Source organism: Malaya genurostris, chromosome 2 (assembly GCF_030247185.1).
Source record: "Malaya genurostris strain Urasoe2022 chromosome 2, Malgen_1.1, whole genome shotgun sequence".
NCBI lineage: Eukaryota > Metazoa > Arthropoda > Insecta > Diptera > Culicidae > Malaya > Malaya genurostris.
This window is the reverse complement of record NC_080571.1, coordinates 292,379,050-292,391,495: the sequence shown is the minus strand read 5'-3', so window position 1 is coordinate 292,391,495 and position 12,446 is coordinate 292,379,050. Positions and strand designations below refer to the sequence as shown.

The 12,446-nt window shown below is 37.3% G+C and overlaps 1 protein-coding gene across 2 annotated transcripts in view; it reads right to left on the bottom strand.

Annotated features, from left to right (window-relative positions):
- Positions 1 to 6,964, bottom strand: part of LOC131430583 (inositol-trisphosphate 3-kinase A) — a 47,967-nt gene extending 41,003 nt beyond the window's left edge. For both annotated transcript variants that reach the window (XM_058595665.1, XM_058595663.1), the window contains exon 1: positions 5,733 to 6,964. In XM_058595665.1, the coding sequence (XP_058451648.1) occupies positions 5,733 to 5,864 (132 nt within the window). In that variant the 5' untranslated portion in view covers positions 5,865 to 6,964. The remainder of the gene's footprint in view (positions 1 to 5,732) is intronic.
- Between the last annotated feature and the right edge of the window lie 5,482 nt (positions 6,965 to 12,446).

Sequence of the window (12,446 nt, the reverse complement as noted above, 5' to 3'; positions counted from 1 at the left end):
CTTGTACCCTTGATAGGAGGAAACGTACAGCTGGACAGCTGAGGCAATAAATCAAATAGATTCTTACGGGAAAAGTCCTCCACGTTTAGCTTAAAACTTCAACATCCTTTACTTAGCACTGCTCCGATGAACCAGTTTTCTACGGAATCTGTTTTGATTCCGTCACAGCGCCAAAACCCAAACACATGGCGTCGCTGTCTGGGGCTGTTGTGGAACATCAGCAATCAGCGCAATGGATTTGTAAACAAGGCGTCACTTACAGGCACCAACGTTGAGCATCGGCTGAAGCTTTGAGGTGCGAGATGAGTTGCATTATAATGTGTTCTGTTGAAATTGTACAACATCCATAAAAAGATTCGTCAGATTGACCATTAATCCATCACATCGTCCAGCACATTGACACGAAAATTGTGCTGCGGTTTTGCTCACGCGATAGTAAACATTCGCACAGGAGAGGTATTTTTTACAATGGTCTTCGTCATTGACGTGGTCAGATTAGAATGGCAAAGCGGTCTCACGAGTCAAGGATCACTCGATGCAGAATGAAGGATCGTGGACTAATGGAGTTTTCGTTTGAGTCTGAATCTCACCCAGTTTCGAGCGCAGCTGTTTCCAAATGAAAGGATTTGATAACAGTTGAGGTCGAAACTAGGTTAGGTTCCATGTCATTTTCGTTCGAGAACCTTGAAACGAACCCAGGTTAGTTTCTTCAAACAATCAGCATCAAACAAAAGCGTAAACGTCAAAAGCGAACAGCGGTGATCAGCTTAGAGGTCAGAAATGGATTCTTTTTCGTAACGAAAAAAAAAACTGAAGTTGTTTCTTTAAAGTCTGAAGTCTCAATTACTCTTCCTTCGATTTAAACAAAAAAGCAAGGCATATGGAAAAACACTGCGAGAAGCTCAAATTATTACAAACGTGATATCGACCTCCTTTTCTCAGAGCATGTGCTTCCCACACGCGTTACCCATATTGAATGAAGTGACGTTCACAGTAAATAAAAAAAAAATCTGGCTACATTGATTCATGCCAGTGGCGGTCAAACGGGGTACAAAGAAGATTGAACAATCGAATCATTGTTTAGGGTTGCTCCTGGAATCGAGTGGGTTTCCAAATGAAATAGTGCTTCAAGATTGATCGCAAAAATTGGTCTCGACTTCCGTGCAAAACGTTTACGGCGCTGAAGACGTGTGCTAAGTTTCATCCAAATCGGAATTTGTGAAGTCTAATCATAACATCATAACAGTTTCGTTTATAATTGTTCTTATTACTATCTCTAGAATAGTCGATGTATTTTGTCTGTTTGTTATGAAGAGTGATTTTTAAGAGATATAGGATTTGCTATCTGCAAATAACAAAAAAATGGAAAATTTTGCTGAAATCTCTATTGGAATCGATAGAACAATCAATATAATTTGGTGTTAGAGGATGATTTCATGCAAATGTTGGACGCGGCTCTGATTTAGATGACTTATTTTGGCAATAATAAATATTGGCTTCCAGGGCGCCAAAAGTTGTTGGTTTATACTTGTAGACATGAGCCTTAACATGGCTCCACAAAAAAAAACAGTCGAAAGGCGTTAAATCACACGATCTAGGCGGTCAATTGACGGGCCCAAAAGGTGAGATAAACTGTTCAACGAAGGCGGCTCTCAATTGAATTGTTAAAATCACATTTCGGACTTACCCAATTCTTCCCTTTTTTGCAAAAAAAAAACGTCAATCATCTCACACGGTAGCACTCACCATTCACAGTTACACCCATCGTCACCTTTGGGCAATTTTGCTTGTTGACGTATCCATTCAACCAGAAATAAGCTTCGTCGCTGATCATCGTCGCTTTTCGATAGAAAAGTGGATCTCTTAAACTTTTAACCGAGCATAGATTTTTATAGTAAAATTTAATAACTTGTAAGCGTTGTTCGTTCGCAAGTCGATTCGTGATTAAATTAAAGACCAAACTGAACAAATTTGATAATAACACAAGACACGATTAGCGTGTGATCTGTCAGAAACAGTGTTGCCAAAAAGATACCAGTAAAAAAATCACCATTTATTTATCATTCTGTTATTAGCGATTCTGTACGCTTCGCGGTGGCGAAGTCTGTTGAAACAGAAAGGCTCCGCACAGGCTGTTTGCATACGAGTTGGGATACTTTTTTTATAGTTTCTTCAAAAGTTGTACAGGAATCCGCTGCCTCGATATGTTACCGCGAATATACCTTTGTCAAGATCTAAAAACCATCAATTGATCTGCTCTGGAGACGGTTTTGAGAATTGATCTTTTTAGGTACAAATTTCGAATACGTTGGGTTTGTACCACACACTTAAAAAAAATTCTGTGATTTTACATCTTATTAGATGCCCATGAATGGAGCGTCGTAGCTCACGCAAATTTACGTGGAAGAACATTTAATATTGTGTCTAAAACTCCGTGACATGAAATTCATTGAAATAAAAAAAAAATACTGATAGCAACCACCGCGACTTGAACCGAGAATCATTGGATCGCAATTACGTCTGTTAATCGACTGAGCCACAGAAGCATGCATCTGCTTGGCTGGTGAAAGGAGCATTTAAATTCACACAGTCGCACCTGCTAGCCAAACGCTAGTTACAGTCGAAATCAGTAAAATTCAAGCTCATCTAAGGAGTGTATCGAAAAGTAGTTATCAACATTGATTATTGAATAAAAAAGCGAAAAAAAAACATATTTTGACATCAGTTTTCGATATATTGTAGAAAAATTACATTTTTATGCATTTCACTGATTATATTGAAGAAAATCCTAGTTTCTGTGAAACGCTCGCACTTTGGACTTGACATTCTTCATTAAATTCTGCACAGTTACTTTTGTGACTTTCCTGGTGGCAGCTGTCCAGTTTTTTCGAACTCCTGCATGTTTTAGGACACTGTACCTTCCTTCCGAAAGTGCCGCTTGACAATTGGCCGAAGATCCGGGCAGTTCGGTGGGTTGATGTCCTTTTCCACGAATTGTACATTATTTTTTGACAACCACTGTAGAACGGAGTTGGCGTAGTGGGCTGAAGCCAAATCCGGCCAGAAGAGAGGAGGAGCCTTATGCTTTCTGTACAGTGGCAGCATTCTCTTCTTCAAACATTCTTCCTCGTACACCTTGGCGTTAATTGTGCCCTTCGTGAAGAAAATCGACGACCGCAAACCACAGGTACAAATTGCTTGCCAGACCAACACCTTCTGTCCAAACTTTTCCATCGCCACCGTAGTGTCAGCGTCGTCCAGGTTCTGGTACACCGATTTCGTATAATATTGTGGTCCGGGCAGCGCTCGAGAGTCTTCCTTGGCGTAGGTTTCGTCGTCGATCAGGATGCATCCGTCTTTATTCTGTAGAATCCGGATATACAGTTTTCGCGCTCTTGTTTTGGCCTGAACTTGCTGTACCAGGGACTTTTTCGGCACCTTCTGTTTCTTGTACGTTTTCAGGGAGTTCCGAACTTTGATCCGTTGAATAATCCCGATGCTGATGTTGAACTGCTTGGCCGAATCCCGCGTCGACGCCGATGGGTTTTTCCTGATGTACTCAACTACTTTTAAGTCCCGGCCGGGCTGACTGGGACCCGTTTTCCTACCGGATCGGGGCAAATCCTTCATGGAAAGGGTCTTACCGAACTTCTCGATAATATTTTTGACACTGGTGTGGTGCACTTTCACCCGTTTTGCAATTTCGTTGAACGTGACACCACTTTCTGAGCACCAAGTGGGCAGAATTTTCTTTCGCGTTTCCGGATCAAGTCGACTCATCATTGAAACGATAAACCGTACCGAAACCAATCGATTGCGCAGCTGTTATTGACATGTAAACAAACATGTCACCGCAAAACACGCTGTAAGCAATGAAGCCATTTCAGAGTAATAACTGTTTGAATGTTGCTAACTATTTATCGATACACTCCTTAACATTAAGTCATTACAAATAAAAATTTTCGTCATTTGACATTTGATTAAGTCAAGTGTGAAATTAAAATTTTATTGGCGTGTACACACCTAGAAAATTTATTGTAAATTTACGTCTTCTGAGACCGACATAATACATGGATCAATAAGTCCCGAGACTAACAATGGAAACAACATTTTTTTGCAAAATTTTTTTTTATTCATCAACATAATCACCTTTTAGGGTGATACAATGGTTCCAACGTTTTTCCAATTTTTCAATACCATGTTTATAAAAAAAAATATCTTTCGCTTCAAAATAAGCTTCAGTTTCAGCGATGACCTCCTCATTTGAGCCAAATCTTTTTCCCTGGAGCATTTTTGTAAGATCAGCAAAGAGCCAGTAGTCACTGGGGGCTAAATCTGGCGAGTATGGGGGGTGGGGAAGCAGATCAAAGCCCAATTCGTTCAATTTCGCCATTGTTTTCATCGACTTGTGGCAGGGTGCATTTTGTTCCATCGAAAGCAATCGCGGCACCCGGTGTAACGGCTTCCACAGGTCTACCCGAGCGTTCCGCGTCATTTGTGTCGGTACGACCACGTTTAAACTCGGCGAACCACCGACAAATCGTTGCTTTTGATGGACAAGAGTCCGGATAACATTTTTCAATCCATTGTTTCGCTTGCACGGTGTTTTTACCCCTTGAAAAACAATGTTTTATCAAAACACGAAACTCGGTTTTTTCCATTTTTTAAACAAACTACAAAACGACTTTACTCCAACCTCGATAACTCAACTGTTTCTGGTCGGATCGACTTAAAATTTTGACCCGTTTCAAGCAAAGGTTAGTACTCTAGAAAGACGTGGTTACTGGTTTACTACGAGCGCCATCTCTGCTTTAGTCTCGGGACTTATTGATCCATGTGTTATATGAGCGTCAAAAATAACTCAATTTTACAGTAAATATAACTCATATTTAATACATTTTGACATTCTTTTAAGTGCTAAAACATGTAAATTTACCAGCTTGCTTGAAATGCGAGGTATGTTTGACGTATATTCATATCATTCTTGTAAAATTCTGTCGTTTCACGGATTACGTTCTTATGAATTGTGTCATATGTGGATTTGTGTCACCTGTAAATTTCATATTTTTTTGCTGTGTACCTACAATTTAGTGTTATGGAATGTGTTTAACAAATGTTCAAGCTCTCACTACTGGTACTATCTATTTACAAACACCGAAAACGCACTTGAGCAATTATCGATAAGGAAAGAATTTTCCAAAACAGAAGCTAAACATTATTTACACTTCGGCTGAAATTATTAGGTATAGAGTGCTTTTCGCCTAAAAGAAGGAATCCTGAGCTGAACGACAACCTGTGATGGTCTGTATAATTTCAAAATAAAAACTTCGATTACCGTCCATATCATCTCCGTTCCAAAAAACTGCTGTCGTTCATTGTCAACACACAAACAATGGCTTGTACAGTAATAAAAATGGCTATATCATAGCGAATTGGGAGTGGCAAATAATCTAAATTTACTTTACCGAAAGAGCTTCCCCGATGGAAATAACCTATTCATGAGCTCAAATATACAGTATCAGCAATTTCCGGCATTTTAAAGTATGGGAGCCTACGGTTGGTGCGGCAATTCGAATTCGTGGGCAATAAAATTTTGGCTCACAGCGCAGCACCAAGTGTGTTTGCTTTTGGAAAAATAAATAGTCAGTTGGCATGGAAAAAACCCCTTATCTCAAATCGGCCGCTGCATTGCTCCGCCGCCGCCGCCGAGTGTGGGAGCGCACTATACTTACATCGTTTTTGTTGCCATTATCCAGAATGAGCATTTTGAGCAGGGCACGTTTCAAACCTTGGTTATCCAGTCGGCTCAATCTAAACTTGTCGCTAGTCCAGCCTGCCATTGTGAGGAATATAGAAGAAGTCATGCCTTCCTAGGCCCGCCGGTTAACCAGTTTAGCGATTCGAAACAACACACTGGAATATGGTTATTTACTCGTAGTAATTCTTGTAGCACACAAAAAGTATGTTTTTAAAGTCGCCCAAGCTCTCTAGACACTCGCGTACGATTGACGTATGTTATGTTTGTGAGATTTTGTCGTACCGCCGTCGAATGGCCGGTATGCAAATGTACTTCTTCAAAGCCGCACGCTTTTGATTCACCGTTTGCCTGCGATTCAAATGGTTTGGAAACCTTTTGAATCGTTGATTGCTTGTTGTTGTATTTTTTTCTTCTATCTTTTTGTTTCACAATCCACTCTGCGCGTTGAACCGATTAGTGGAGGTAGGCACTTGGAATGCAACTGAAACGGGCGTATTGTGTTTTGTTTTAATATGGTATTTACTTCGCCGACTTGCCAAGAGCATATATTTGTTCAGAAATACACAACAGAAAGGCCAACCAGGTTGCCGAGGTAACTCGATTTTTTATTGCGCTTCTCCGGCTACTAGTTTCCTTTCCCGGGTATGGTATCGTAGTTGGTTTCCACGGTAGCGCGACTAGTATCTTCCATTAAAACGGGAGCCGCATCCGTTTCACCGCACTTTAATTTACAATTTTGTTTTCTTCACCTTTCAGAGATTATGCAAATATTGTTTTCGCTTCGATTCACTTTTCAAACATTTACACACTTTGTTTTATTATTTTTTTCTACCTTGCGAGATATCTATCCCTTAAACGTTCTATCGTTTCTGTGCCGTAGATGCAAATCAGCTCGCAACTACCACTTATTATACATTCAAATCTCACGACTTCAGTCATCAACACTTCGCGTTGATAAAATAATGCGCACTCGAACACGTCAACTGCCCATTTAAAAAAAAATTCGTCAGCCACTTGAAAAACAAAGCTTACTTTCTAAGACTTGTCCGGTTGGCTGCAACATGAACCAAGTCAACCGCGTTTTGATAAATCGTCACACAACAATTTGAAATTCCAATTCCTCAAACACGAGGAACGGGGGCTTGTCACGTCCAGACAGCACTCGGAGAAACGGAGGATTCAAAGCACGTTCGATTCGACTGGTGGCCGTTGATAGACTGATATTCGCGGATTGCTGAACGATTGCTTTTGCCGCCGCCCAGTTCCAGCTCAGCAAGTTCGGGTTTTAGCTGCGTGTTTTGACGCATGAGCTTCCATTGGTGATCGTATCGTAGCGTAGCGGAACGTGAAAGCACACCCGAGCAGTCAGGCGTTCGGTTGGTGGAATTTGTTTTCGATTCCGGTGAGCTTTCGGGCACGAGCCACAGCTTCGGCTTTGGAGTTGGTGTTTGTGTGCGGTCGGGAAGCTTTTAGTGTTTTCCATTTAATAGGGTTTTCGAGCAGATCTTTAAACATTGCTAGCGATGAATTATTTCATTCCGGTTCTGTTCTTGATCCATGGATAATGTCTATTTTTACGTTACTTTAAGAAATTACAAAAGTAATTTGGGGTTGTTCCAGAAAAACTGAATAAAATTTCAAGACGGGTCTGTCCCATATGAAGAGTACTCGCATATCTGTCCCACGCATTAAAAATCACGTTTTAGGAACCTTTAAATTGTACAGGTTGCAGTTTTTTTTTGCCGCTGGCAGTGCATGTAAAAATTTAAATAATATAAGATAAGCTATCTTTAAATACATCTTTGGATAATTCTTCTTCGATATTTTTTATATATCTCAGTTCCTTGCCTAAATAGCTTCCTCCAAAATCAAGGGGAAGCTTGTTATACTCACAATTTCATCATCTGAAGTAACAACTTTCGGAAAAGATTCAGTTTTTTTGTCATAACTTTGACCAAAATCAGATGTAGGATTTTAGATTTCAAAATATTTCTCTCGGGTGTTGGTGGCATTGAAACCTACAAAGTCACTGTTTGAGCTGTCTTTCGTGGAAGAGTCTCCATCATACAATTTAAATGCATCTAGAGCTGACATGACATCATAAACTTAATTCTATCGAACGACGACTTAAAGTTTCACACGAATGGAAAATCAAACTTGAAATTTTGCCACGTGCGAGAGAAGCATAGCATACTAAGATGGGACCGGTATACGAGTATCTTTTCGTTCGTTAACAAAAGTACTCGCATATGGGTCCCATCTTGTTGCTTAACAGATTTCATATAATAATGAATGCCAAAAATGCAATATTTCATTCCAGATTTTTATTACACACGGAAAGACCGAAATTAGCATTTTGGCGAAAAAATTAGTTGATTTTCTGATTTTAGTTAGTTATTTTTTGAGACAACTAAAAAAATCTTACTTTTGCTAATTTAGATTTTTTAATTCTAATTCTCTTAATAATAATAAAATATTTGTTGAAATGGCTATTTTTTTAGTTGAATTCACCAATTAAACGTGCTGTCATTTCTTAGCTAAGGCACGCTTCATATCCATTCAACTAATTTTTTAGTTGAATTAGAGAAATAAAACGTTGTTTTCAACCAACATAAATGGTTGAATTGGTTTCTGCAATTAGCAGTTATATGGCGCTCGTTAACACCGTAATGACTACTAGCCACTAGATGGCACACTACTACCGAAAAAAATTTCAGTCGCGGTTATCTTTTCTATATTTGCAGGTATAAATACGATGTTGTATTGGAGAAAAAGACATAAGCGAAACATAAACTTCTTTTTGAAAATTTTACTTTTAAATCGCTGTTTTCTTCATTCGACTTCGCAAAATCGACTCTCTCACTGAAAACTTTGAGCACTCGGAAAACAAAAACCGAATACAAGTAGTACACCGGACGGCGTAGCCCGAAATGAGAAGATACAAAAAAACATCATTTGACGTGTACAATTAGAGTGCAACATTCTAAACTCACTTCACTGTTTCGCGTAAAAACATTATTACCCACAATCGCTTTAACTGCGCACAAATTCTGAATAAATACACTTTCCACTAACAGTTTACGTCATTTTTACATATCGGTTTAGAAAATTATATAGGGATATATCGTAACACATGCGAAAAACATCAAAACAATTTGCGAGCAGTTTCAACAAGACTGTCCCTTTTAGCTTTTTAATGGATTGTTTTGCTTTGACACTGCTGTCCTTCAGTAATGACGGTGATAGATAAATAGAATCAAAGTTTCTGATTTTAATAACGAAATTAGTTGTCAATGAGAATTTCGTGTTGGATTGAAATATTGCTGGTTTGTGTCCAGAATATTCGCCAACTAAACACTTTCTCTAAAAATAAGAGTTTTTTTCAGCACAGTAAATTCTAAATTTTAACTAATTTTATAGTTATTTTGGAAATTTTGTTGTTAAAATCAACTAATTCAAAAACAGTAATACGAATTAGGCGCAGAGCTGATTTCGGTCGTTCCGTGCATAAATATTTATTGAAATATGAGTTAAGTTTGAATTGTTAAGATTTAAATTGGGTGTTCATCCACAAGTGGTGACTTTACAGCCCTATTATATACATGATTTTATTATTACCCTTAAGGTGAAATGTAGCGGAATGCGAAAAACGCGTTTTTGATCAATTATTCAAAAACTAGACCGATTTTCGAAAAACCAAAAACACTTAAGTTTTCGAAATCAAATTTATCACAACTAAGTATTCTTAGAATTTTGAAATTTTGCTTTGTCGAGCCGAGTCTATTTGGTTTTTGAAATGTATAAACGGTTCCTGTTCCGTCCCACGGGGATGATTTTAGAACTGAAAAGTAGTGTTTGTAGCAGAATTTCACAAAGAATTTGAAAATGCAACTCAAAATTATAAAATTTTAGCTAAAATAACCGAAATTTGAAGAAGTTTACATAAACTTTTCCGCATTTTTTTATTGCTTGCGCGCTGCTCTGCCCATACTTGCATATCAGTCCCATATCGATTTTCGCTAATATTGAGTTAGCTTGAGGAATGCAATCCATCCTCAATATACTCTCAGAAATTTCAATAAAAGTTGAGGGTTTGTTCAGTAAAATGTGAAAAAAATATCAACTCATGTCTGTCCCATATGCAAAGTACCCGCATATCAGTCCCATTCAGTGCAAATTTCAATAATTTCATTTGTTGCAATATTGGAATAGCAAAGGTGTATTACCGATATTTCATGTAATAATACCATGATTTAGCATTAGGTAGCACAATAAATCAAAAAATTTGAAAATAAAATTTTAATCGTCTTTTTCTCGACATGCCGATTTTCCATATGGGACTGATATGCAAGTATGGGCAGTGCTGTTTCGTATTGAGGTGGTGTGAGAAATGCACGGTGGCATTATATCGTGAGCAAAAATTACATATAAAATAATGATGCGAATTTATGCAGCATTGGGTTTTGTGTTGAAATAAAAACGAGTTGAATACAATAAAATGGGTATTGTAAGAAATCGTTTATTTTCTAAGTAACTGTCATTTATAATACTAATAATGTCAAATTCTGTTGAATTCAATGCATTGATGTTGCTGAAGCAATAAAGCTTGGCTGTGTAATATCGTATAACAGGTATTATTTTAGATTGTAGCAATTTTTATAGCAAAACTATAAACTTCGTCATTGACAAGCTACTGATTGAAATGAATACAAGCCAAGTATCATCGTTCAATAACCTGTGATACAAACAGAGTGATAAACATTGAGGGTCAGCATTAAGCCAGTCAGCATGGAAAACTCATTGGAATTCATTGTTTTTTCAATTATTATGAATACAATGAATCAACGCTTGATTTTGCTTCCAAAATCGATTGAATAATAATGAGCTACGAAATAACTTTATATTTAATTTCGTGCCCCAAAAATGGGCTTGAAAAAAGATTCACTAAATAATTTTAGCTCCATGGTAAGATGAACTATTAGTTATAATTGGAATGTATTCCAATAATGTAATCTAAGAAATTATTAAACTATTGATGATTTCTGGCAACGGAGGCCAGAGGACATTTGATCTTCGGTTCGTTATCGTTGAAATAGACATTTCTAGACTCATCATGCTATAATTCCGAAAGTCGCTTCCGAAAAAAAGTTAATGGTAGTTTATGGTACTAAAAGTTTGTTCATTTCAATCTAAGTTTTCAAAACCCCAGCTAATGATCTCCGAGAAAATGTAGTGAACTTATTATTGCACACACATGAGTCGACCTCTTTGGCTTGGTTTGAAATTTCTTCGGCTGTGTATGTGAATATTTCATCATACCGGTTGCACAAACTCGCAGTATCAGAAACCTAAGACAAGACCTGACAACTGGCTTCTTATTATTCATTACGTCCAGTCTTTTTTACAAGCCAATATAGCGAGAGGTAAGCCCACTGCGCTCAATCATTGAAAAAAGTTCTTGTTTCTATGTGTCCGTTTTTCTTGGTACGCTTTGTGCGACGGTTCGTTCAACTAAAGCGGATAAAATTTCACGCGCATTTTAAGACGCTACATTTCACCTTAAGGTCTGAGGACAGAGGGTCACGTGTTGAGTTTTAAATCGACCACGTGGCTCGCTCAATTTCCAGAGGTATGCATTTCCTAGCGTTCCAATTTTCAGCAGTTCTTCACTCAGAAAAAAATACAACACGACCGCTAAACTCAATGAATCATTCTGAAAATTTCACAGAATATTCTCAACTAAATTTCGCAGACATTGTCAGGTGGGTTTTTCTATATTCTGCACCGTTTTCAAGAAAATTTAATTTGAAACGGGAAAATATCAAAAAAACTACCACTTTACAGTACTGTCCTCAGCCCATAAGGCATCATTTGCTCTCGCAATTCTGTGATATTTGTGTAGGGAAAATTGTTAACCAACTTGTATTGTGTAATAGAGAAAAGGAACCTGTATACTAATTTACCAACAAATACAAAGAGCGGATCGATTCAATTGAAGATTGCATCGTTTTTTGTCCACGAAACGACCAAAATCAGCTGTGCGCCTAATTCGAATTACTGTTTTTTAATTGATTGATTTTAACAAAAAAATTTCCAAAATAACCATGAAATTAGTTAAAATTGAGAATTTACTTTGCTGAAAAAACTCTTATTTCGAAAGAATGTGCTAAACACAAATGGTAAATATTCTGGACGCAAACCACAAAACTTTCCATCCAACACGAAATTTTCATTGATAACAAATTTTGTTATTAAAATCAGAAAATTTGTTTCTATTTATCTATTACCATCATTGCTGAAGGACAGCACAAAGAAAACATAAATGAAATTGGTTTTATTAACAAGTTTAGTAGATTAAAAAATCATGAGTCAAACTCATGTCAAAGCAAAACAATCCATTAAAAAGCTAAAAAGACAGTCTTGTTGAAATTTGTTTAATTGATAAAGTCAACTAAAAAATAGCCATTTCAACAAATATATATTTATTATTATTATTATTATTATTATTATTAAAGGAATGAGAATTAAACAATCTAAATTAGCAATAGTAAGATTTTTTTAGTTGTCTCAAAAAATAACTAACTAAAATCAGAAAATCCACTAATTTTTTCGCCAAAATACTGATTTCGGTCTTTCCGTGTCGGAATTTGTTTATAATATTATGTGACATTACATCTAATGGTTCTAT